General features: G+C 41.0%; 2 protein-coding genes across 5 annotated transcripts; one reads left to right on the forward strand and one right to left on the reverse strand.

The window, feature by feature from the left end:
- Window positions 1-370: 370 nt before the first annotated feature.
- Window positions 371-18,421, forward strand: phactr1 (phosphatase and actin regulator 1). Its single transcript, XM_058073442.2, has 13 exons — window positions 371-586; window positions 6,359-6,523; window positions 7,359-7,439; window positions 9,753-9,875; window positions 10,187-10,381; window positions 10,461-10,722; window positions 11,368-11,552; window positions 12,568-12,724; window positions 12,950-13,005; window positions 13,085-13,146; window positions 14,127-14,267; window positions 14,354-14,430; window positions 15,715-18,421. Exons 1-13 carry the CDS (start codon window positions 475-477, stop codon window positions 15,728-15,730), a joined length of 1,632 nt encoding a protein of 543 aa, XP_057929425.1. The 5' UTR covers window positions 371-474; the 3' UTR covers window positions 15,731-18,421.
- tbc1d7 (TBC1 domain family, member 7) lies at window positions 12,354-24,194 on the reverse strand. 4 transcript variants are annotated; one of them, XR_009129867.2, is made up of 9 exons: window positions 23,464-24,015; window positions 23,264-23,383; window positions 22,223-22,303; window positions 21,401-21,591; window positions 20,077-20,214; window positions 19,845-19,990; window positions 18,617-18,746; window positions 18,252-18,518; window positions 12,354-13,022 (listed from the first exon to the last, which is right to left on the reverse strand). XR_009129867.2 is itself a non-coding variant. In XM_058073444.2 (9 exons), exons 3-9 carry the CDS (start codon window positions 23,373-23,375, stop codon window positions 18,432-18,434), a joined length of 885 nt encoding a protein of 294 aa, XP_057929427.2. In that variant the 5' UTR covers window positions 23,376-23,383; window positions 23,464-23,560; window positions 23,834-24,015; the 3' UTR covers window positions 17,898-18,431. The 4 variants fall into 4 exon arrangements, 3 of the variants coding, with proteins under 3 accessions (XP_057929427.2, XP_057929428.2, XP_078646155.1); XM_058073444.2 differs by lacking the exon at window positions 12,354-13,022 and having other exon boundaries at window positions 17,898-18,518; window positions 23,464-23,560; window positions 23,834-24,015; XM_058073445.2 differs by lacking the exon at window positions 12,354-13,022 and adding an exon at window positions 24,060-24,194 and having other exon boundaries at window positions 17,899-18,518; window positions 23,464-23,560.
- Between the last annotated feature and the right edge of the window lie 549 nt (window positions 24,195-24,743).

Below are 24,743 nucleotides of genomic sequence, written 5' to 3' on the forward strand. Positions count from 1 at the left end.
GTGATGGTCTGTGCACACTTTCAGTCCGACACATTAAGAGCATATAGAAAGTAGTGAATATGCATGAGCAAATATTCCCTATTCTGGAGCTGCCATGCTAAAAAGACAGAATGATAACCTGTAATTAACGTGAAAGATACTTCAACAAAGTAGATTAATTGGAGCAGATTTCCAAAGCAATAATAGCAGTAACTACATGAACATTTCCGCTAGGATTTCAAAATACTTGACCAAATATTAATCAACAGACAATGATTACATTACATTGAAAATGAGCGTCTGGAGCTCAGTTTGCAGGGAAATAGTACAGATTTTCAATCAATCTTTATCCTCTCCTCTTCTCCTCCCCCATCCCCCTTACAACCGCCCTCCCCCTCCTGCATCGTCAGCCGGGGTGAGTGCTCGAGCGGCTGCGGCGCCGAGTCTCAGACACGCCGGTCGTCGGTGGACGCTGCCTGGCTGGCGGCTCTGGACATGGCGGAAGCGGCCCCGCAAGAGGAGGACCGCAGACCCATCCGGAGAGTCCGTTCCAAGAGTGACACGCCTTACATCAATGAAGCGAGAATCTCTTTGCACCTGGAGACAGGTAGGGGAGCCTGGCAGCGACACATGATGCTGGCACACCTCCACGTGTGGTGGTGGTGGCCGTGGTGGCTTGTGGTTTGCACTTGCTGTTTGTTGGCGATACCGAACAGGGAAAAGATGCACCATCATCAGTCGCAGGCCGAGACACCAGCGTGAGTCTGGGGTTTTATGTTGCAGGTCTGACGGTACCCATGATGCTCAGCTTGGAGAATATAACCTCACTATGAGTCATGCACCGTGAAATGAAAAGAGAGAAATCGCCACACAGGCTGGATTTGTTATAACGAGTGGAGGGATTGATGATAATCAGGCTCTATGGGTGACGCTGTGTCATGTTGTGTCAACTAATCGCTGCATTGGGAGAAAGTGAGGTGTCGATTACAAATCCGTTAATTTAACGATGCACGGGTTTGTCTGTGCAAAACGTTTTCTTTGTTGCCATGGTCACGACGAAACACTCACAAAGGCTGCACGGCTAAAGAACTGCTCATTGTCCAATTTTACATGGATACGAGTTCGCCCTCTTGTTCAGCATTACAGTAAGGTTTAACGCGTCAGTGAGGAGCTGTCCATTGTTCATTGGTGCTGAACCCCAACTGTTACAAAACGTAGGCTTTTTTTCTCCCCCTCCTTTTTTTTTCTTTTTCCACTTACGCCGCACTGCATCCAAGTAGCATGCCATGGACCCTTCTCCAGAATGTGACAAATCTTAATTCTAAAATGGTGTGCATGGACGGCTAGTCATGGTTACACTTTCCATATTGCAGGTACTAGATCTGTATTAATAATATCACATTTCTGGTATGAGAGCTGGACTTTATTGCATACTTAACTGCCACTGCCACAACCGCAACCCGTCTTTTGCTTCTGGAAGTTTATGATTCACTCCATTCACACCGGCTCACATATCCTCACCAATGTTCTCCACCAGCCAATATTAAACAGCTCCTGAAACTAAAAAGTGTCTAAGCCTGTATCAAGCATAGTTGAACGATGGGGGTAGGCAAACACTGCTGCCCCAGACTATTAGCTGAAACAGAGTTGACAGCTACATTCATTCCTTTATTCAAATGCACATCACAACACCAACTCGTGGGGTTTACATCTATTTCAAGTCAGAGGATTCAGATTCTGATGTTTGTGCGTAGCTGTACATGCAGTCGTGTCCTTTGTACCAATGTGTCCGTGTGTGTTGGGGGCGGGATGTGAGTATAAGGTTTAGTAAACACGAGTTTGTCACAGTAGCTTTGGCCTGATAGCTGATGGCTGATGGTGTTGTGTCATCACTTTGGTACTGGTTGTAATGCTTCAGGCTGATTTACACTCTAACCCCAACATCAAGTACATCTACAATGTGGGAGTGCGACCAATAATGATATTTATTTTGGCTGGAATCAGTGCGGTTTCAATTCATAATTTTTAGGGCTGTTAAAGTTCATGAGTAAATGACCCAAAGTTTCCTTTAACCGTGGTAATTTTTTTGACACGGCATTAATTTAAGCACTGCCTGTTTGACCCTCAACTCACACCGTAGTTTGATTGAAGCATGGTAACTGGGTACCCACAAGCTGGAACAAATATTGAGCAGAAATGTAGAAAGAAAAGAATGTCATCGTGTCTGTAACTCTATATAAAAAGATAAATTAGTAACATACATAAAGAGTATGAAAATGAGGGTGAAAATCAATAAAAAGGCCTTATTTGCAAATTCATTGGATGTTGCTGGATTAGAGAGCATACATGAAGAATACGCGCGTCTTGGATTAAGTTGGTTAAAGACTAAAATTCAGTAATTCGATGACTTTTTTTATATACTGCCGCCAGCTCTGTATCTGTGGTTGATATGAGTGAGGATGTCATGAAAAGCTTCATGTCCTCATGAGGTAAAAACACATCTAAGAAGAGCATAGTGAGTAATGCAGTTGCTGAGCCGGAGGGTTTAGCATTCAGGATGAAGAGGGCAAGAGGTCTAATTCTTTAGAGTCCTGTCGGTCCTGGTCTAGACACTAGAGAGCCACATGAAGAGTGAGAGGTCATCAATGTCATTTGTCCAAGGGACAGAATTTTTCTCAGCAGACACTATGAGGGTTAGATGCAATCGTAAAATTAAGTACTGTATTAGTAACTGTTGCATTAATTTGGTATTTGTTTTAGTTTGGGCCGATGTTAACAGACTCATATTACATGTACTGTAGCAAGCCACTAAAGTCCAGGGTCTTGCATGGGTCCAAATTTACAAATCCATAACCACCCTGCCCAGGGGTTTCAGTTATAAAGGTTTTTTTTTTTACTTGTGTTTATGAAATCTTCCATCTCTAATTATACTGTTTCTGTTATGTGAATTGCCTTATCATCAAAGTTTGTTTTTATACGTCCGGCTGCTTGTGCTTGAGTTGTTGAGGGTGGAAAACAATGGAAAGTCACACACAGAAGTGGACATGGATTGGCTGTTATGTTTGGGCTTGTTTAGCATCATCTGATAGGCTCCCATTGCAGTTGGGGCGGCAAGGTGAGCAGGAGACATGAAAATGGAGGAGCATGTGAAAGTTGTCAGTCCAGAGAAGGGGAAATTTACATTTCAAAACACTAGACAGCACCACTGATAAATGTAGAGTGAAGAGCCATCATTGTAAGGAGGACATTCCTGACCACCAAAGCAGCACACATTTAGCCTACTGCATCAACACAGAGCAACCGCGAGTGTAGCCAGAGCTAACGCTAGCAGCAAAGACATTAGCAAATTAGCAAACCATAGAAAAGATCTTCACCAAAGTAAACTTAACATGGAACACAAAAATGTAATTAATTAAAATAGTAAATTTTAAGTGAGATTTTACAAAGCATGAGAATTGGAGACTCAAATGGGGACGTGATTAATGAAATCACACTACTCTCACAAACACACACAATTCACTTGTTGTCAAACCTAGCCTAACCTACATGTGTTCTGATACAGTCAATGAAACACTCAGATGTACATCACTTTCCTTACAAAGTACGTGGTTATTATAGTAACTAGTATGACAGTATTGAAATCAGTCATCTTGAAATCAGTTTATTTTACTTTACTAGTTGACTTACCTTTGATGACGACTGGACTCTTTTCCACAGAACACCTGGATGAGTCAGATTGAAGGCTATTGGAGAATCTGTGATTGGGAATGCATGGTCATGAAAAATGATCTCCCTGTATTCAGAGGCTTTTTTGCATTTTGAACATTTTTATTTTAAGCATAAAACCCTTTACTTAATACTAAATTCTAACATACTGTATAATGTTATGATAATGTATGATAATTGCAGGTTTGAAGTTGGTCCACAGCACAATACATCCCATTGCTTGGTCATGGTTATTGTTTGTTTTGGACATGCTCAAAATGTTAAATTAAGAACATCACATACGGTATAATTGTACACTTGCACAATTCAATATGTGTGAAAAGTAGTAGGAAGAAGTTAAAGAATCTTAACTTTACCTTTTCTCCGTGTGTGTTCCTGATAATCCATTACTTGTATTATCCAAATCAAGGTCAGCTCAGTTGCATATTTCTCCCAGAACCTCCCAGAGACGCAGACATTGGCACATTCTCAATAAAGCAGGGGGCGCTTTAAAGAAGACCTAAACAAAAGACTGAGTCAGAGAATACTTAAATGTCAGAAAAATGTAAGCATTTGAAGAGGAAAGTGAGGACAAATGTGGGTTGGAAATATAAAAACTGTCCCTCTCTGTAAGGAAATAATTGGCTGTATAATAAGGTGTGAGTTACGCATGCAAAACACCTCACCCCTTTTCTCTAAATAGAATAGATGTAATAGATCTTGCATATATTATTACTGACATACTGTATATTAAATAGGCCTACAAGAAAATGCAAACCGCATCCATGACAAATGAACAAGGGAGAGCTTTAAATGCAGATCCACTATGTTGCTGCTTCCCACCAAAAGCAGACAAAACCCTCACTCATCCTCTCTGGCATGTGGATTCTTCCATTCAGCTCAGACAAATGAATCATTGTACTGAGACAACACTTGAGCCAATAAGGTGTTTAACCCACAGTGACACAATATAGCTATACTTACATGTACCATGACACCCCTAATGTACTATACCAGGCATTTACATTACCACTAATCACTAAGCTACGCTAATATTGTGTTTTGCGTATTGTGTAATCTATTATTATATATTATTGTGCCTTGGTTGCACTCTATTTGTGAGGTTCACGGAGATATTTGTAGTAATTGTAAGTTTGAACCCATGCAGTTTATTCTCGAGCACATTGGACAGTGAGTGTTGCTGGAGAATGTCATAACCAAATAAGAACGAGCTGAGGTTTTTTATATTAAGTTGTGTTCTGATGCATTTCTCCCATTAGGTTGCTGTTTAGGTGAGGGCCACCTATCAAAACAACAGTGATGAAAACAGGAAGGAGAATAGGTGGTGACTCAAACTCTTGTGATAGGCCAACTCTCATTCACACTTTTTCAGGGACGTACACACACACACACACACACACTCCCACAGGCGCTGCTGTTGTCACGTTGTATTAATCCAACACATGCTGAGCCCAGTCAAAGCAAGGAGGATGAAGAGGTACAAAGCTGAATGGATGTGAGAGAGCTAGAAATAAATGGCTGAAAGAACAGAAACCCTGAACATTTTGTTGTCTCTGAACACACATTGCTGAGCAGATATCTCTTGATATAATATAAGTTAATAAAGCAAGCCAATATTCATAAAAACAACTCATTCTGTCTTAGCTGGAGCTGGAGGGTTCACTCAAAGGTTTAGAAGTCTTATTTTCAATCATGTTGAGGAAATATAGAGCTATTCAGGCTTTTACTTCCTCAAGACAGTCTATCAAATTTTATAATGTGACGGCATCCTTTTCTTTTAGGGGCATATACACCTGCATATCATCTGCGTAATAGTGGAAAGCATTTTTGTGCTTTCTGAAAATGGGGCAGCAGATCAAAACAGAGAAGAGCAGAGGTCCATAAATGGAGCCCAGGAGAACCCCACAAGTCATTTAAAAATTCCTTATTATATTTAGATGGTAGATAGCTTGCCACACAAGTTCACATCAAAGCTGTGCTTACATTTATATGAACTATTTCTCCTCACACTAAATAATCACACTCGTATCATGCCCCACAAAATTATAAAACTATTCCTGTCTGGCATGCCTCCTCCTTTAGAGGATAAATACACTGGATCTTGCAAGTTCTCAGACTAAAGATGCGCTATCCAGCCTCACTCGGATGAGAGGTGAAACGTCTTCCAAGACAATCCGAACAGTCCCGTTGCGATCTATACCCTGAGAACACACTGGCCCGTATGAATGAGAACATCCACAGACAATGTCCTGTGAATATAGTAAAAAGTGTAGGTGTCGTTATCGGTTTTGGTAATGCTGGCCTATTGGATTGACCCCAAAATTTGCAGTATTTTCTGCCTTTAGTGTCTGTAACCATGGCTTACTCCTTTACCAGACTCTATGATATCGGAGACTCTACATCTTCACAAAAACACAATTGATTCAATATATTATGATGAACTGCAATTGGCTGGCAACCAGTCCAGGGTGTACCCCGCCTCTTGTCCAAAGTCAGCTGGGATAGGCTCCAGTATACCCCGTGATCCAAATGAGGATAAGCAGCACAGAAAATAGATGGATGGATATTATGACGCAATGTACTATTTGCTTGGTTATTTTTGTGAATGTTGTTTCCATGTTAAAGATCGTGCTGTTTTCATTTTGTGTTGCAGCTGAAGAAGTGGAGCGCCTAGCAGCAATGCGTTCTGATTCGCTGGTACCTGGTACACACACACCTCCAATTAGGCGAAGAAGTAAATTTGCCACACTGGGGCGTCTCTTTAAACCCTGGAAATGGAGAAAGAAGAAGAGTGAAAAATTCAAACAGACCTCTGCTGGTGAGGACAAAACACACAACATCTTCTCCATTCACCTCCACCATAGCTAACATGAGTAAAAAAACACAATAGATGTGTATTTTGAGATTATTGAAGGTAGGTAAAATGGACAATAAAAACACAAAGACTCAGGCAGCACACAGTAGCAAATACTGAAGATTCCAGTAATGGCCTGTCCACAACTGTCCACAACTCCATGATGACAAAACACGGCTGGTGGATGTTACACCATACGTTCCTCCACTTAACGCTTTAGGATGCCCCACAGATGTTCAGTTGGATTCCCATTAAAACTGAATGCTATTCCAGCTGACTTAGAGTGGGAAGCGGGACACACCCTGAACAGATCACCAGTCATTCTCAGGATTGGAACATAGGGACACGCTACCAACCATAACCACATTCACCCTTCATTTAAAGTCATCAATTACCACAACATACCTACAAGTGTTTTTGGACTGCTGGAGTACCTGGAGAGAAACCACTAATATGACAACAGTAGTCAGAGTAGTAGTGGGGGCTCATGTCTGAAGACAGTGATAGCCACTCTATCATCTTCGCTTTCCGCTTCCTAAGCAAGGCAGTTATCTTTGATGTGTTTGGGGGGTGCCATTTGGCCCATCCAATGTGTGGCTTCAAAATGTCACAGAGTGTATACTTCCTCAGCTATACAAGCAGTGACTGCTGTGAAATGTACAGATGACTTACTACTGTAATAAAATGGTTGCTGAAATGGGAGGAATGTAGTTTTGTGAGATAATACATGTATAAAATATACTGTATATCAAAGAGTACTCAGCTAACTCAACGCACTAACTGCCATCTTATTGCTCAGTGCTGGAAAGGAAAATGTCTACACGACAAAGCAGAGAAGAGCTCATCAAGAAAGGAGTACTGAAGGACGTTTACGAGAAAGGTCAGTCTTCATCGTGTACGAACTTAATGTACTCAAATTTACTAGCAGTGGAATATCATGGGTTCAATTGTTACTACAGGCAACAGACTTTACTTACTGTTCATATTTTATACCTTCACAATATGGTTTAGGTCAATATTGATCTGGATCAAGAATTCCCTTATAAAAGTGTCTATGACAATAAAGTACAGATATATACGTATTTAGAATGTTTACAGTATGTCATATTTATAAATGCATGAATAATCCTTTGTATTTCAAAGAGCAGAAGGATTGCCGTTTTACACTCTACCATTACATTTATGTGCTGTTTTGCACAATTTGAGCACTGCCTGTATGGTACAGAACAGCGGTATGGTAGCTTGAAATATTGCCCCCCCCCAATGTTCCACACATGAAAAGCAGTCTCACATCAGGCCTGAACACACCAGCCACTATTAGAAGGTTCATTGTATACATGTACAGTGGGTCAGTATATCCATCGTCTTCCATTCTTGACCATAGTGTCTGTGCTATTCCATGTTTGTCATTGAAATGATGACTTTTTCCAATGGCTTAAAGGGAGGAATAGCAGTGATGTTGACAAAAAAAAAAACAGCAGTATGGAATATGGCCAGTCTTTTTGGTTTTGAAGTCATTGAAATTACATCTTCTGCTGCCATTCTGCCTACTTGCTGTGGAAGGGAAGACCAATGGCTCAGGTTTTCCAACATACTGTAAAACTCATCCAGACTTGACTAATGCAGTTTTTATGGACATTCTTTTCAGCTTCCTGGTTACTCACTTCTTGGACATGATATTGGCAACCAAGTTTGACCTTTCTGTCTCCTCTGCCTTTGTTCATCACTGTGCCAGATCAGCCACTGACCCCGTGGTCCCGACACCCAGACATACACAGATTGGCACACAGCTACCTTCTCTGTGCACTATGGCTCCATCGCCCTCCTAAAGTTCCTCTGTCAAATGTCTCACCAAGATGCTAACCTGATGGGCTTTGATCTGTTATGCGCTCCTCCACATACTCACTGTGGCCATGCCCCGGCTGCAGCGCTGGCCGTCACCGTACTGGACCACTTAAAGCTCCTTCAATCACCACATCAGCTGCCCCTTGCCTGGTGCGAAGACATCATGGCCGAGCTGTAGAAACTGTTGCTGTTGTTGAGTTCGTCAACGATTTGCCCAGGGTTCCTAATCTGGTGGTGACATGAAACAAAACTGGCTGTCTGTTGACCTCAGGAAAGCAAAGAGAGCAGTGATCCCAGACAAATACCCACTATACAAGAGCTGTCCACTAAGTTCCATGGCTCTTCTCCAGGCTGCTCCCCCGCCAAGGCTCCCTGAACCCAGACAGTTGCAAACTCAAGGGGTTTTCCTTAATCCCAAACCTCTCAATACTGAAACTACGTCTGTGTGGCAAGGGTTCTGTGCACTGTAGTCCCCAGCGCTTTGAAAGGGGGATTTAACATGGGGCCAAAGCTGCAGGGTCCTGCTCTGGTAAGGGGACAATGATAAGGGACGATGCCTCATCAGGGCAAGAATGGCTGTACCCCATCTCCACCATCTCTCCCCTGTATCACTTCTTCCTGGTGGCCTATGAGCAGCCCGCCAGGTGTGCACTTCCTCTCCTTTTTAGCGCATTGAGGTGTGCTTGACACCATCAGGACAGCCAGTATTGCAGACTGTGACAGTGTGATGCGTTTTGCCGTAAAACCCGCCGGGAAAGCACTCACTCTCCTCTCTGTTTGCACATCATCAGGACAGCCAATGTTGCGAACTCTTGACAGTGTGATGTGTTTTGCCGCAAAGTGATTTGTCAAGCGTGTGTAATGCATACGATGAGGGAAATTAAAATCATAGGAGCACAGAGTCATTTTTTGTTCTTGAACATAACCGCATTACTCCCATCTTCCTACAGCCCCACTGGCTCCCCCGTCCATCATCGTAGACCCTACAAACTCACTGTAGACGACAAACTCATTCTCCTCCCATACAAAGCCCTCAATAACCTCCTCATGCTGCGACCTCCAGACTGCCATCAATAGAACCAAACACCGAACCTTGGGGGACCGAACTGTCACTATTTTTGCCAACAACCTCTTTCTAGACCTCATGTAATAACCTGATAAAACATGTCAAAAAAGCTCTGCTCTGGGTCAAAATATATTAAACATTAGTGTTCATAGAATTGTGTATTTTGCATTAATTAAATAAAAATGTGTTTAATGTGACGTATTTATTACTTACAACTTGTGACTGGCATCATTCTTTCTCTCTTGGTTCACCTGGTCTTGTTCTTGTGCTGTGCATTTGCAGACATCTCACCCACATCTTCACAGGAAGAGGAGAAGCTGCAGAATGGCAGCTCTCCTGTGCTTGAATGCAGCTTGTCAGAATCAGAAGGCGCTGAGCCGATGGAAGGAGCAGCAGCAACAGGAGGTAGGCAACCAAAAATCTGCAGCATTGTCTGTGATGTCAAGCTCTCAGTCAGTCCATCCATTTTCTATACTGCTCATCCTGATCAGGGTGATGAGGAAGCTAGTTGCTATCCCAGTTGACTTAGGATGAGAATCAGGGCACACTCACTGACTGATCACTTGTCAGTTATTTGACTGCCGTATTGGGACAAAAAGCGAGCATATTCACATTCACATGGTCATTTAAAGTCTTCAATTACCAGAACATACAATGGTGCGAACCATTTAACACCATTGAGGTAATTCCTGTGATTTTCTCCTCGGGCTCACTAGAGTTTGAGATCCCAAGTGAGGGCACAAGTCAACAGGACCACACCCATAAATTAATCCAGGCTCCACCTACAAAGAAGCCTTCATTATATTCAGGGGATGATGCTGAATCAACACTCCTCAGACGTCCCGTGGTACACAAGCAACCACCTGCGCTACCACCCAAACCTTTCACCAGGATACCAAATCACAGCACAGGTATACTTGTCTCTGCAACCTTATAATGGAAAATGATAGGAAAGTGATAGTGATAGTGCTTACGCTCTTCAATTTACAGATGGCACCCCGGTAAAGTTGCCGTGCATGTCGGTGAAGTTATCTCCGCCGCTACCTCCAAAGAAGCTCATGATCTCCGTACCTGCAGGGAGTATGGAACCCTCTTTACTCGCCTTCCAGAAGTGCTCCGCCCCTCCCAGCCAAGTTCCTGTCGGCGGGCACTCCATACAATATGGGACGCTTCCTGTTTCTCTTCATCCGCCCAGCCGAATCATTGAGGAACTCAACAAGACCTTGGCCCTAACCATGCAGAGGTTTGAGAGGTGAGGAACTATCCAGAGAGCAGGAAAAAAAATATTTTAAATGCATGTTGACCATTCACATCATGTAATAAATGTAGCATAGCAACCATAAATAGATTACGTGATCAAGAACATTTTCTTAACTTACTCAAGCACCGTCAACGGGCATGATAATGCAACAAAAATAGATGAAAATGCTTGCAAAACTGAGGACAGACCAACTGGTTGACAAGCTCAGGCCACAAAAGTACCACAGTAGAAATTCCTCACACAGAAGAGGAACTTCAAGTAGTTGATCAAGGACAACACAAGGGTTTTGGGATCTTTGCACTCAACTTCCAATGACTTCCCAAGTATTTTCATGACCATTGCAAACAGGGACACAGATTGATGCCCTTCTCTCGGCAATGCTACTCAAAATTATCATTCCTTTTTCTTTTGTTCAGATATGAGAATCAGATTTGAACTTTTGTACACTTTCACTTTATTTTGTATGCTGCAGCTCTGGTGACCAACATTGCTATTAAAAGCTATGTGCATTAGTTATGACTAAATTGTGTCATGTGTCAAGATTTGAAGTCCTGCAACTCATAAAACTAACAATGTACTGTTTCTCACAACCTAAGCAATATTTAATGAACCTATTCCCTTTCCCATCAACTGCAGTTCTGTAATGCGTGCTGTCCCCACACTGATGATCGAATGTGACGACAAAGAGAATCTCCCCAATGAGGCAGATTGTGAGGATCTACCTGTTATGTACGGGGATGACGAAGAAGAGCTAGAAGAAGAAGAGGAAGAACTGGACGAAGAGGAGGATGAAGAAGAGGAAGATGAAACCATGTTCATAAGTAGGTGTTTTCTCAGATTTCTGTTTGTTACATGTGTCTGCTCACTGTCAAACACACACACAGGGGACCTATTATGCTTTTTCCACTTTTGTGACCTATGACTAGTTAGAATGTCGTAGTCACGTGAAAACTTGTAGGTGAGCTCTGAAAGAAGTTTGAGATGGCTCTGAATATTCGCTTTCAGAGTTTTTTTCTAAAACCGTTGGAATTTGTGATTCCCTACGAGTAAAAGAAGAATAAAGCTACTTACCATTCAGAAGTAAATGGAAGTGAAGAAACTCTTGAGAAACTCCGGACTGTCCAGTCTCTGCTTCCGGATCAGATTCGGGGTACAGCACATACCTTATGGCTGTATGTAAAAAGCGGACATTTTTAAAAAGATAAATCGACGTTTATCATCACCTCCTATACCTTTATCAACTACAATAAAGTTAAGATCAGCAGATTTCCAGAAGTCCGCCTGAGCACCTCAACCACATTGTGACTAACCACAGCAGAGTGGGCGTGCCTAGAGGCGGGCTGTGGGTGGAATAAATTAAAACACACCTTTTTCACAGGAAGCACAAAATCCAAAGAAGGCTGGAATAGGTGCACATTCTGGAAGATGTAGAAAGCTTTCTATGCTGGTTATCCTGTGTTGATTCTCTATAAAAGTCCACAACTCAATACAAAGGGATTAAAATGAGCAAAATAGGTCCCATTTAATTAAACAAGTCACCAAGTTTGTACAGAAAGATTGTACCTCTAAAACAGTGCAAGGTAATTGTCTACGTCAACTGGTGGCCCGCAAGCCACATCCATTGATTACTGATGGATGAGGTGGTTCTAGAGTTGTAAAATTGAACCCTTGCAAGACTCTGTAGTGGCTTGCTGCAGTACAGGTAATCCAAGTCTGTAAACGGTGACTAATAAACACTAAATTAATATATCAAATAACAGATGACTTAGGATACAATATTCATTATATTTCACAATAGCATATGGCCTTCATTTCTAATTAATATTTTCAATGTAGGCACACTGGCTCTGAAGGTGTTACGAAAAGACTCTCTGGCCATCAAACTGAGTAACCGTCCATCAAAGAGAGAGCTGGAGGAGAAGAACATTCTACCACTGCAGTCAGATCAGGAGAGATTTGAGTCCAGGCAGCAAACAGCAACCAAACTCACCAGGTGGGGACACTATCAACAAGTTCGAATCTCCGCTTGGGCACTTCAGCGTGGAGTTTGCATGTTCTCCACATGCTTGCGTTGGTTTTACAGAAAGTAATTGAGAACCGCTGAGTTAAGGTGATCCGATCACATTGCCTCATTGCCTTATTCAGTGCTCTGCGTCAGTTAGGTTAACCATGAAAACAACAACTTCCTTGGACTCAAATACAAATGTACTTTTTTCAGACGACTGAGTCAACGTCCAACTGCAGAGGAACTGGAACAGAGGAACATCCTGAAACGTAGGTGACTTTGGATGCTAAAAATAGAACAGAAAAGACAAAAACAATTATGTGATAGAGTTTTTCATGTCCCCTCTAGCACGAAATGATTTTGAGGAGCAAGAAGAGAAGCGGGAGATCAAGAGACATTTATCCAAAAAGGTAAGCAGCATCTGAAAACATCTTCATTTTTGTTCTTGCCGTTTATGAAATTACTAGTCAATAAAATACATGTTTTAATGTGCCTGTAAAGAACAAACAGCACATATTTTATCTGACTTGTTATGAAGTGTTGTGCATTTTATTTTTGTATGTCCTGTTAACTTCAAAGTATATTATGAAAAGACTGATGCCCGTCTGATCTGTGTATAACAGATCTGATTTAACTGTGCAGTTGTCCCTAATTTATAGCGGTTAATTGGTTCCAGACCCATCCGCGTGAAATTAATTTCTCCAATATAGAATTCAATGTTAATAAATTAAATACTTTCGTAGTTAGAGCATATAAAACCTGTTAATGACGTTCTAAATGAGGTCTTTAACATTATTGGAGCCCTATAGACAATAAATGATTGGTCTGTTGTCACCTTTCTAATCCTATTATTCATTGTTTACATCATATTGCAACTCTTATGCTGCAGGGACTCGAGCAAGCGGACCAGTTGGTCTCAAATCTATTTCTTATGTTTTGTTGTTGGAATCACAGGAGTTATGCCAAAAATGTACCACTTCCACATGGGATGGGAGGATAACATTTTTTTCCTCCACCCTGTGTAAGGTCTGAATGTTTTGTATCATTACTGCTGCTTCGTGACCAGAATATGACATATCACTTGTGCTTAAATATGTTAATAAATTTTTAAAAAGTGTAACACAGAGAGTGAGTGATGAACGACAATATTGCAAGGGACAACTGTATTGCTCATATTGTTCTGAGCAGCCATATCCTTTCCTATAAAATAGCAAGTTTGTTTTCCCAACGATAAACCCAACACAAACCCGCATTCAACTTGGCATTTCCATTGTATTGACAATTGAATAACTGTATCCATAACAACAGTATCCATAATCTAGCTAAAAATGTGTTGAATTGAGCTAGTTTGTGTTTATGGCTCACACTCAACCCTTCCTCCCACCTCTAGCTCAGCCAGAGGCCCACAGTGGAGGAGCTGAGAGAAGCAAAGATCCTCATCCGGTTTAGTGACTACGTGGAGGTCGCTGAGGCTCAGGACTATGACAGAAGGGCTGACAAGCCCTGGACTAGATTAACAGCTGTGGACAAGGTTCCTGCATAATGACTTAAATATTCTTTCCTTAACATCGACACATTATTAATTTATCTTTATTTGTTTTCTTAATGTCATTACAGGCTGCCATAAGGAAAGAACTGAATGAGTTTAAAAGCACAGAGATGGAGGTGCATGAGTCAAGTCGTCACTTAACTAGGTAAGAATGCAACTACATGATGATGTTTGCAAATAAAATACACATGCATGCCGTGGTATATCACACACCAAACGCCACTTCAAACAAGTTGCAAGCATAACGTTGTTTGTGTAGTATAACGCTATTTATTTATTGTGTATAAAACAAAGACAACCAAGGGTTTACTGTTACTTTTTTCTAAAACGGATGCTTGTGCCACATAGAAATGTGAAGCTCTCCAATCATATTTAACTGGATAATAACATACATTGCATAAAGTATTTCATTGTTTGTCTTATTTTGCACAAATGTTTATTTGTGAAACGCATCCAGTGGCATCACAGTAAAGGAAGCACAATGTGTTGATTAATTTCATGAAAATGTGACCTCATTTTGAAGGAAGAGCTATATCGGTATCGGATATTAATTGCTTGACAACATTGGTATATCGGGTATGAGTAAGAAAGCTAGTATCTAGCATCACTACTGTTTTTTTAAATCACCAAAGGAAGAAGTCTACCATCACTGTGAAAACAACACATTTTGAAGGAAAATACATTGAATATCCTTCAATGGTCAAGTCAGTAGCCTGCTCTCAAGCCAACAAAACATCCTATTCACAGACTAAAAACAAAAGTCCTGGCAAAAAGAAAAAAATGCCAAATGTCTAAATACCTAAATTGAGACAGGAGAACGAATGCACGAGTGTGAAATGTACGGCAAAATGCAGTGTGCTGTCAGTACTCGGATATTGCACTCAAAACCACAAAAATGATGAGAATGCAGTGATTGATCACTACTGCCTATAATAGTCGCCAGTCGCTATGTCCTGGATTGGGGAGAATTAAGTTAAAAATAACTGCGGCTGAGGAGCAGAGTGAAAAATAGTGAACAGATAAACAGTTTTGAATTGGTCAAAATCTGCGTACTCAAGAACTTAGCATATAATATTACCAGTATTGCCTGTGTAACTGTACTGACGGAAGTACACTATTCAATTTGAGGCATTCATTCATTCATATTGCCTCACAAAGCTAACTGTTAACCCTCTGTATCCACTCACGAGTAGCCCCACCTCCACCGTCTTGTGGATCATCTTGTAATCCAGCCTGTGTGGCACACAGAGACGAGCAAATGAACCACACACACACATACACACATTTAGCATTTGACTAATCGATTTATTAATTATGGCAGGCCTACATATCTTTGTGTGGACACTGCTCGTTCTAAAAAACATTTTTTGTTGTTGCAATTAGTTGCATATACTGCATGCTCTATCTAACGCTCTCATTTCTTCTGCAGGTTTCATAGGCCATAAACTGAAGTGGGAACTTGGTTGTATTTCTATTCTTACATACTATAAGTGAACACTGTCCAGACTGCTCGATGCTGCCCTTCTATTCCGGAACACCTCTCTGGTGATGGCATACCACACGCAGGCTGCCAAAAGACTATACACCTGTCAACTCGGGATTGGCATCTTTTTTCAGTGGAGATTTCAGATTTGGAAAAAAAAAACATTTTTTTATGATAGTGAACTTTGCACCTTTGTTTCTGAAGAAGTTATTTCAAGTCCATCAATGCCAATTTTGATAAGTTTGAGGAGGAAGGCTGAACATAAAAACATGAATGAAAAATCAATATACTGTATATATAAATGATTGCCATGATGGGCATCTGGCTATTTAGTCACTATGTCCTATGGTTTTGTTCAGGTCACAAAAGTATTTCAACTAACCCAGAGATAATTCTTTTCTAACAAGTGTTGCACCGTGTTGGGAATTGGATACGGGACATGAAAGCTATACAGTGAAACTCTGTTTGACTATTGTGACCTTTATTAAGAAAGGTCAATGTTTGTTGACCTTTTTATTGCTTCCAACTGAGTTAAACTCTTACCCCTTGCCCTGTTCTCCCAGAATGTCTCCAAATTAATCAGTGAACAAAGCAATAATCACAGATTCTCCTTTATTTGTTTGTATGTCGATACAGTGGTACCTCTGTTAACGTCCGCCCCAGTTTGCCCATTTTGTGGTTAATATTCAAATTTGTTGCCAAAATGTTGCCTTTGCACACTGTTTTAGAGTCCTAAACACCAGTTGTTTACGCCGTCATCTTGGATCATGCCCAAATCTCGCAATAAATACACGCACCATTTTAGAACAACAGCGTTTGCTTATATCAGAGTTGTAGAAAGACGTACACGTTACAAAAGACGTTACATGACGTAAACACGTGGACCTAACAAAAGAGAAAGGCAATGGACGTGCTGAGACAAGGGTGAAAGACACCTGAATTTTACTGCTTAAAGACACGACCGTCGTCATTTCAGAGGTATGTAAATGTGACTGTGAGTGGCCCGCCATCGGCTGCGGTGCACATACAGTACATCTACTCCAGTCCATCAAACCCAGCTGCGCATCAAGGGTGTTGCTGCCCATTTAATTTTACATCCATAACTCTCCTGTGATTCCAACAACAAAACATAAACATTCAAACCTACTCACCAGACACCTTACTTGCCAGCACACTAAACACGGCAAGTTACATTTAGTTTTGATATTTAGTTTTATATATTAATTTCATTCATTCATTTTCTATGGCTTATTGATAGTTTTTATGGGTGTTTTTCCAACAAAACTGTGTAAAAGTGACGCTAAATGCTCAGTTAATTAATTTTGTACATTTAAAACTATAATGATTATCTACAAAATGTGTTTTGTGGTCACATTTTTGGCTGTCTGGAACAGATTAATTGGATTTACATTATTTTGTATGGGAAAATTCGCTTTGGTTTGCGTCAGACCTTCTGGAACAGATTAATGACGTTAACCAAGGCACCAATATAATCTCCTTGCAGAGTCAAGTTTCCCAGTGACCAAAGCAAAGTTTGAATGCATCTCAGAATGCCGGCTGTTGACAGTTCAGTAACCCTCTGGTTCACTGTGCCTCTACAGCCACATTTACAGGGATTTCTCCATGTTTCATTTGATACACTATTTGTAGACACATACTTACGTCAATGATCAATATGAAACACTATGATTTTACACATTAGTAACATCGTAGTTCAAAATTTTTGTCTGCGTTTCTAAAACCAAGTTGTTGAAGTAGTACCTACAGTAAGTAGTACCAACAGTAGCCAAACTATTATACAAAACAATGATTTATTTGTTAACCATTAGCATGTAGTCTGTTAAAGGAGGGCGTGTCTCTATGCAACTCTAAGCGGAGGCAAAAAAGTGAGGGGGCTGAAACCCCCCCTGACCAATCGCAAGGAGTAAGCATAGTGGTGGCAGCAGGCTGCTGAATTCGAGCATGTCAGCCTGTACACAACTTGAGATTTATGAAATAAATTTATTAAAATAAATTTACTGTAATGTCCTACTGAGAGCTACTATCATTTTATCTTCCTGAAAAGAGCAGGCAGGATAAAATCCCTTTAAAGCTTAAAATAATAACTGCCTATTGTTTGCAAATTTTTGAAAACCAATCACCAGTTTGTCAAAATTGCTGTTTTTATTAAGTGTATATTGTTTACAGTCAATTCAGAATCATTCATCACTTGTGATTTCATTAAATGAGAACAGATTGGATGTTTTTGTGTATGAAATTGTGTGAGTGTGTGTGTGTTTATGGGCAATCGTGAGTAATTCTACTTGCTTGCATGTACAGAATTATACTTGTAAATAAAGAAAGTAAATGACTTTCAAATGTTTTTGCAAAAAAAAGAACAAATGCATGTGAGTATTATTTATTGTGAGTCTTCAATGATGTACGCAGTTTCTTAAAGAAAAAAAATTGTTGCCTGTTTGTCTTTTTCAAACACTCACACTTACCGCTCTATGAGACATGTCTTCTTCTGAAGTCGCTCCCAATGTTCAAGTCCGTTAAAATGATTCCTCATTTTATCCAACAGTTTTTGTGCAGTCATGAACTGTCCAGTTGGGAGCTTCTTATCAGAGTCAAGTGAATTGCTGTTGCATCATGGGAAGGCAATAATCGGAATTCCTCACAGGTTACATGGCATGCATTGGGGTGCCACAATATTTGTGCCATAGATCAATTGCTTTAGTCACAATTGCATCCGTGTTCTCCTGCGGCATCTGTATAGGAAACTCATTGTTAGGACAATAAGACTGACAGTATCTACCTAACTTGATTGACTTGTTCTTTTTTGACAATAGTGTAGTTGTTTACTTACATCACACAGAAACTTGGCCACGCCCTCAGGTCGGCTGATTCCCAGCAGAATAATTTTATAGCTGAGTAGTATTTCCAGGGCTACAAACACCAGGATCTTACAGGAGCCACTGATCACCTTGTCCCACACTCTGGAAAATGTATTTATGTACAATATATCATCTGCTTTTTCTTTATGAAAGCATTAATATCGACGCTCCATTTGATTTCAACAAAAAATAAAACCCAAACTTTTTTTATAGGGACAAACATTGGTATAACTTGGTCAAAATAGGAACTGCAGTAAAAATAAAAAGGGCAATTATTATTATTTAAGGGGGCTTAACGTGATTTCTGGGTCATTTTAAACATTAGTTAAACCTGCCAAATCAAGTTGATATCAAATAGTCAAGTCACACATTCCTCCAAGACTTCAAGTTTTCACTGACGGACTTCAGACGAACCTGTACATGTGCCTCCTTGTGCAATAAAACCTTGCAGGCACTGTAGGTTATTAATCCATTACGGCCAAGTGTGAAAATACACTTGGTTACACACGTACTGTGCGAGGTCTTTCAAACCTTGTTCAGTATCTCACATCTCACTATTGGGGAGGTGCCTTCTGGCATGAACAATTACAGAAGCTCCAGAAGTCTTTGATGTAAGGGGGCAGCTTGTCACCCTCTAAAAGCACCTGCAGGGTACATCACTGGCATGGTTGCTTTCTTCCCTGTGAAGATCACAGCTGTTCCTCAGCAAACCTGTCACTGTAGTTGTTTAATATGCAAGTCACATTATGTACATGTAACATCCATCCATGTTCTTCCATTTAGCCAGGTCCGGATTGCACGGGCAGAAGTCTCAGTAGGGAAGCCTAGACTTCCCGGCCCCCGGTCTAGTCTAATAAATGCAACATTGTTGATGTTTTTTCGAGGGCTTTATAGGCAGTATAGGTGCTTCCTATTAAATTGTTAGCCACCTTGTGCTAGTTGTTTTTCTCGAGAACACAGGGAAAAGGGAGAGACGTGTGTTTGTTTATGTTTCACATAAAGATTGTGGATGTTGGGCAAAATTTCAAAAGTTCAGTTTTCCTAGAAATGTGCAGCAGAGTTTATTGACAGCCTGTTCCTTTTTAACTATCAGTGGACATACAGTATGTGGTCGACGGTTTTATTTTAAAAAGTTCTTGGCAACAGCAAATAATGACAATAAAGACAAGAAGGCATACTTAGAGACAGCTGTGGACTCACCGCTGCAAGCTTGACTCAGGCAAGCAGCCAGCAAAGCATCGCTTGAACCAGAGGCTGTATGGAAGTTGTGCCAAGGCACCACTGTTCTTCAAATGGCTGAGCAGCTGAGGCTCCTCCTGACTCAAGTAGTGCTCCAGGCTCTTTGGCTAGTGCAAAATACACAATGGCAGAGATACAGAAAAAATTCATAAATAAACAAATAAAATGTATATATGCTGTGACTGATACTTACAAGATGTGGAATTGAGTCTCCAAACTTGGTATGGAACTGACTGATAAAACATTTTATGAGCCAGTAGCAGTCACATGGGTCCTCTACAATCTCCTCCATTGCTCGACTGATCCACAGGAAATCCTTGTTTTCTTCATCCTGGTAAACAGCATCAGCACTTCATAAGCAAGGGTGCACCCGCCATCATATGGCGTATGTTTTGTTACAAGTTTTGTTACTCAAAATCATACTTTGATATTAAATGATCGTCATCTACATGTTTCCACACCTCTTGGGTTCATTTTCACAGACACAGCATTTAAGTAGCCAGTTACATAAAAGTAGAAACTAGTCAAATTGTCATGTTCTGTGGGCACATTATTTTGTTTATTTGATGTAATATTGTTTGTACCAAAACTACATAAACATTACATTCCTTATTTCTGCCACTTGTGTTGAGAAATAGACATGGATTACCCTGTTGTTGGCGATGTTTTTTCTTCTCTTTTGCATAAAATATACCTAAGTTCAATCAAAGATTGTTTTCTCCTTGTAGAACCCACCCATAACAAAAGAGAGCTGTAGGTTATAATTTTGGTTCTATAATGTGCAGCTGGCCAATTGCAAAGAAGGAAGCTAACAAGCTAAATAGTCAGAGTTGTGGTTGCTAACAGTGTTGACTTCATGTCACGCACTCAACACTGACGGAAGATCTATAAAAACAGGGTTGTACCAAGTGCAGCCCAGGGGCCATTTCTGGTGTGAGGCTCTTTTTTTTAAAGTGAATGATGGTAATTAACGCAAGAAAGGGAGTGCTATTGCAGCTGAAACTAATCAATGCAAGACAACAGTCATTATTATTGCAAATGAAAAAGAGAAGGTGATTGTGGAGGTGGGCTGTTTGCCCACTGAACCAGTCGGATACAATGGGAAATACAAGCAATATAGTACAAGCCGACCAATCGCAGTCTAGCATCACTGTAGCTTGAGGATTGTTTTGCAGGTGTACGTCACACCAATAGCATTTTCCAGGTTTCAGGGACTGATATTGGAACTGAAACCGGTGAAATGCGACAAAATTTGTACCTGGAAAGCAGCGAAGCACATGAGCATATTCAGCGTATTAGTTGTTCCTGTTGCTCCCATAGGTGCAGATTCTTGTCTAACATGCTGAATGATACTGCAACGACCTGGCAGTTATGTGTAGTGTAGAGTTGTGTGACTTCTGAATGTCTGTGAATGCAACATGAGTCCTGACTGTGTGTGGGGGTAGGAGAGCAAGACAGTTTTTTTACAAGTAGGTGTAAAAACAAAAAGTGAATGATCACTTTATAAAAAATCTTACCGGTGGTAAGGTTTCAGAACAGCGCGGGAGCACCTGGCTCTCCAGCTGGAACATACGCAGGTACACAAGGGTGGAAGATGTGGAGGAGTTGATGTATCTCATCACCTCCAGAGCCTTCAGGATGTCCTCATACTGCTCCTTTCTGTAGCTTCCAACCAGAGTATGAGAGTCGCTGTGGGGCGGCAAGATGCCTGGAAAACAAATTGAAAGATAATGGGCAGTATTGGTATATCTATATTGTAAATAGTATGAATATTTAGCGCACCAACTTCTCCTATGGTACACATTCAAAGTGAGGGACTGGATGTGTACATTTGGTGCAGAGGTGGAGAACAAAGAGTTGCAATGCATCTCCACAAGGCCAGGGAGTGTACTTAAGGCTATGTCCACACAAATAAGCATTTTTTTCCCCTATCTATGATATATTTTCTATGCATTTTGGCCTTTGTGAGCCATGTTCCTGTGGATATAGCCTTGTTGAGAGTCAGGGAAATTGAAGTAATACAGCAGAATAGAAGTGATGGGGCAAGAAAACGAGCCAAAGCATGAATGCGCAGGCCAGGATAAGGGGAGAGAGGGAATTGTACTAGGTACTCATTTGAGTATGCTCTTAAAGGGGAATTGCACTTTTTTTATTTAGCCCATCATTCACAATCCTTATATGAAATATGAATATGAGAAAATGGGATAATGATTGATGAATGAATGATTCCAAGATTCCAAAAAAGTGCATTGGGACTTTAACAATCTATCCACCTTACTCTATTATAGCACACCCTGTTTGCGGTTCATCATAATGCTACATGCATACATGTGTCTTACCTAACAAGACCTTCCAGACATGGACCCTATACATGGATGGGAGGGGAAATCTCTGACTGAAGGTGCTCAGCTTTTCAAGATCTGTCAAAATAAGTTTCACAGTCAAAATAATAGCTGCATTACATTAATCGTGTATTCAAACACAAAAGCCAGAGTGACATAAACATTGTTGCAGTCTAAAAAATTTCAAGGGGACCATTATGCTAATTTTTCAACCCTTTCTATTTAGTTGCCCTCAGCCATCTCTGTGTGGTGTTTGCATGTTCTCCCGTGCATGCGTGGGTTTTCTCCGGGTACTCCAGTTTCCTCCCACATTCCAAAAACATGCTAGGTTAATTGGTGACTCCAAATTGTCCATAGGTATGAATGTGAGTGTGAATGGTTGTTTGTCTATATGTGCCCTGTGATTGGCTGGCAACCAGTCCAGGGTGTACCCCGCCTCTCGTCTGAAGACAGCTGGGATAGGCTCCAGCACCCCCGCTACCCTCGTGAGGATAAGCGGTAGAAAATGAATTAATGAATGTATTGAGTTGTGAACTCTTATGGAGCAGCTTCACACGATAACCAACACACAAAGTTTTCTAGTTCTTCCAGACTCTGCAGACTCTCCCTATTCAGCTGAATTTCTTTAAATTTTGTGGTTCCTGTGAAAACGATCTCATTTAATGTGCTGCAGGCACGGCCACTCCATTGTGGCTAGTGCTTAAAAAGACATCTGGTTTGTACGGCTAGTTGCATTGGATTGGATTTGATAATACACGGCGATGTATCTTTTTAAAATGTTGACTTTTAACATACAGCCATGTGTATTGGATTCCGAATCCAATGTGGAAGTAGAGCAGCTACTCCCAATAACCCACACAGAAACCTACTTTCTACTATAGTGGATATATGAGTTTATAATAAATAAATAAATTATTTGCAGGGCAAATTGAAAAGTGTTTAGGAGCTACTAGCAGCTGATGATCAACTGGCTGCAGACCCCTGACTTACCATAATAGGTCCCCTTTAAATCAAAATTGTATGACTTAAATTACTTACCTAGAGGATTATCCTTGAGTAGTATTTCTAAAGATTTCTTCTCCTCCACCCCTCGAAAGCCAACTTTCTCATAATAAGCGGAGCGAAAGTTTCTCTGAGGGTCGTCCGCCATGATTTCACCTGACGAAAGCGGGACAAAAGGAAAGTGAGCTTCCAAAACAATAAACTCTGCACAATGCGAATTTTCAAAAAACCCATACCTAAAACAGAGAGGTTCTCAGCGTGGTGTGATGTCTCCAAGTATGCACTGGTTTGGAGCAGTCAAGTTCCAGTCAAAGAACACGCCAGGTTGGCCCCCTTTGGGTGGATTTGTTTCAATCAGTGGCAACATGCGCTGGTAAACTGTGCTCTTTAAGCTAACGCACAACTTTAAGCTAACGCACTACTGCAGTGCGTTAGCTGACTGCCGACCACAACGGAACAAAACATCGCCTGAAGCTAAACAATATCAATGGAGCACAAAAGACACCAACATATAAAATTAAGGGCTTTCTAACAACATTAGCGTGACGGTATCAATTGTAGTGCTACGTGCTAAACAAATGCTGTCAGATGCGACTCTCCACTCACTTCTCGGTATAACCTGCGTAGCGTCCGATGTGTAGGGCGTCTAAAGTAACTATACGACAAGACAAAATAGCTTTCTTTTGGACACGCTGGTTCCGCTTATTTTCACACAACACGAGTGACAGCGAAGTAAACAGTCGCCTTTACATGACGTCACTCCCGCGCCCCACTCTCCAGGCATGGCCGTGTTTGAATTCGGGGTCTGCACCCTAGTCGGCCAATAGCCTACCCGGTGAACGAAACCAGACGTTCGGAGGGTCCTGTTCCAGCCGCAAAACAGCCTTGTAAATTCAGACGGTCTAGCCTTCCTCGCACTTCCTGGTTGTGTCACGTGGTCTCATGTTGACCCTGACGTCGTCAAAGAATGACATATGCCTTCAATCGCGAGTTGTAATGAATACTTGGTAATCCATCAATACTTGATTCTGTGAGCTTTGCATCGTATGTTGACTTTTTCAAGGCCTGGACGGAAAGAATACATAACATTTGAATATAAACTAAATTGTTTTTTATATCACTTTTTCATTTAACTGATACATTTAAACTAAATGCAAAATCTACAAAATAAGGAATTTGGCCTCCCCTGATCACCACAAGCATTCATACACTAATGTGGTCAGCACTGGAGTCAAGGTGGGTGACGTGTCTTGTCCAGGGATACAACAACCATGACCACGTGGAAGGAGCCCACAACATTTGAGCAGACTTGCTCTACGACCTGAGCCACTGCCACCCCTGAAAATAATTTATTACATTTTTATGAAATGTATTATTACATTGATGTTTTTGGGGGGAGTTTCAATACACACTTGTTTTCCATATCCATTCCATATCTTATACGTAAATCAATCAGCATCTTCCTTTTCAAAGATATGTTTGACTCCTATGGCAAGACAAAGTGACACCCAACACA

The sequence above is a fragment of the Doryrhamphus excisus genome, linkage group LG4, assembly GCF_037039965.1.
Source record: "Doryrhamphus excisus strain RoL-2023G ecotype Guam linkage group LG4, RoL_Dexc_Guam_v1.1, whole genome shotgun sequence".
Classification (NCBI taxonomy): Eukaryota; Metazoa; Chordata; class Actinopteri; order Syngnathiformes; family Syngnathidae; genus Doryrhamphus; species Doryrhamphus excisus.

What these genes read in the sequence shown, in the direction of transcription:
- phactr1 (XM_058073442.2), top strand. Translation starts at nt 475, where the DNA reads ATGGCGGAAGCGGCCCCGCAAGAGGAGGACCGCAGACCCATCCGGAGA. An exon ending in ATTCAAACAGACCTCTGCTG is followed by an intron (nt 6,524 to 7,358) that starts GTGAGGACAAAA and finishes CTTATTGCTCAG; the next exon opens with TGCTGGAAAGGAAAATGTCT. An exon ending in ACAGAGGAACATCCTGAAAC is followed by an intron (nt 13,006 to 13,084) that starts GTAGGTGACTTT and finishes TGTCCCCTCTAG; the next exon opens with CACGAAATGATTTTGAGGAG.
- tbc1d7 (XM_058073444.2), bottom strand. Translation starts at nt 23,375, where the DNA reads ATGGCGGACGACCCTCAGAGAAACTTTCGCTCCGCTTATTATGAGAAA. An exon ending in ACTCAAGGATAATCCTCTAG is followed by an intron (nt 22,304 to 23,263) that starts GTAAGTAATTTA and finishes TTATTTTGACAG; the next exon opens with ATCTTGAAAAGCTGAGCACC. An exon ending in TGGCCAAGTTTCTGTGTGAT is followed by an intron (nt 18,519 to 18,616) that starts GTAAGTAAACAA and finishes TTTCCTATACAG; the next exon opens with ATGCCGCAGGAGAACACGGA.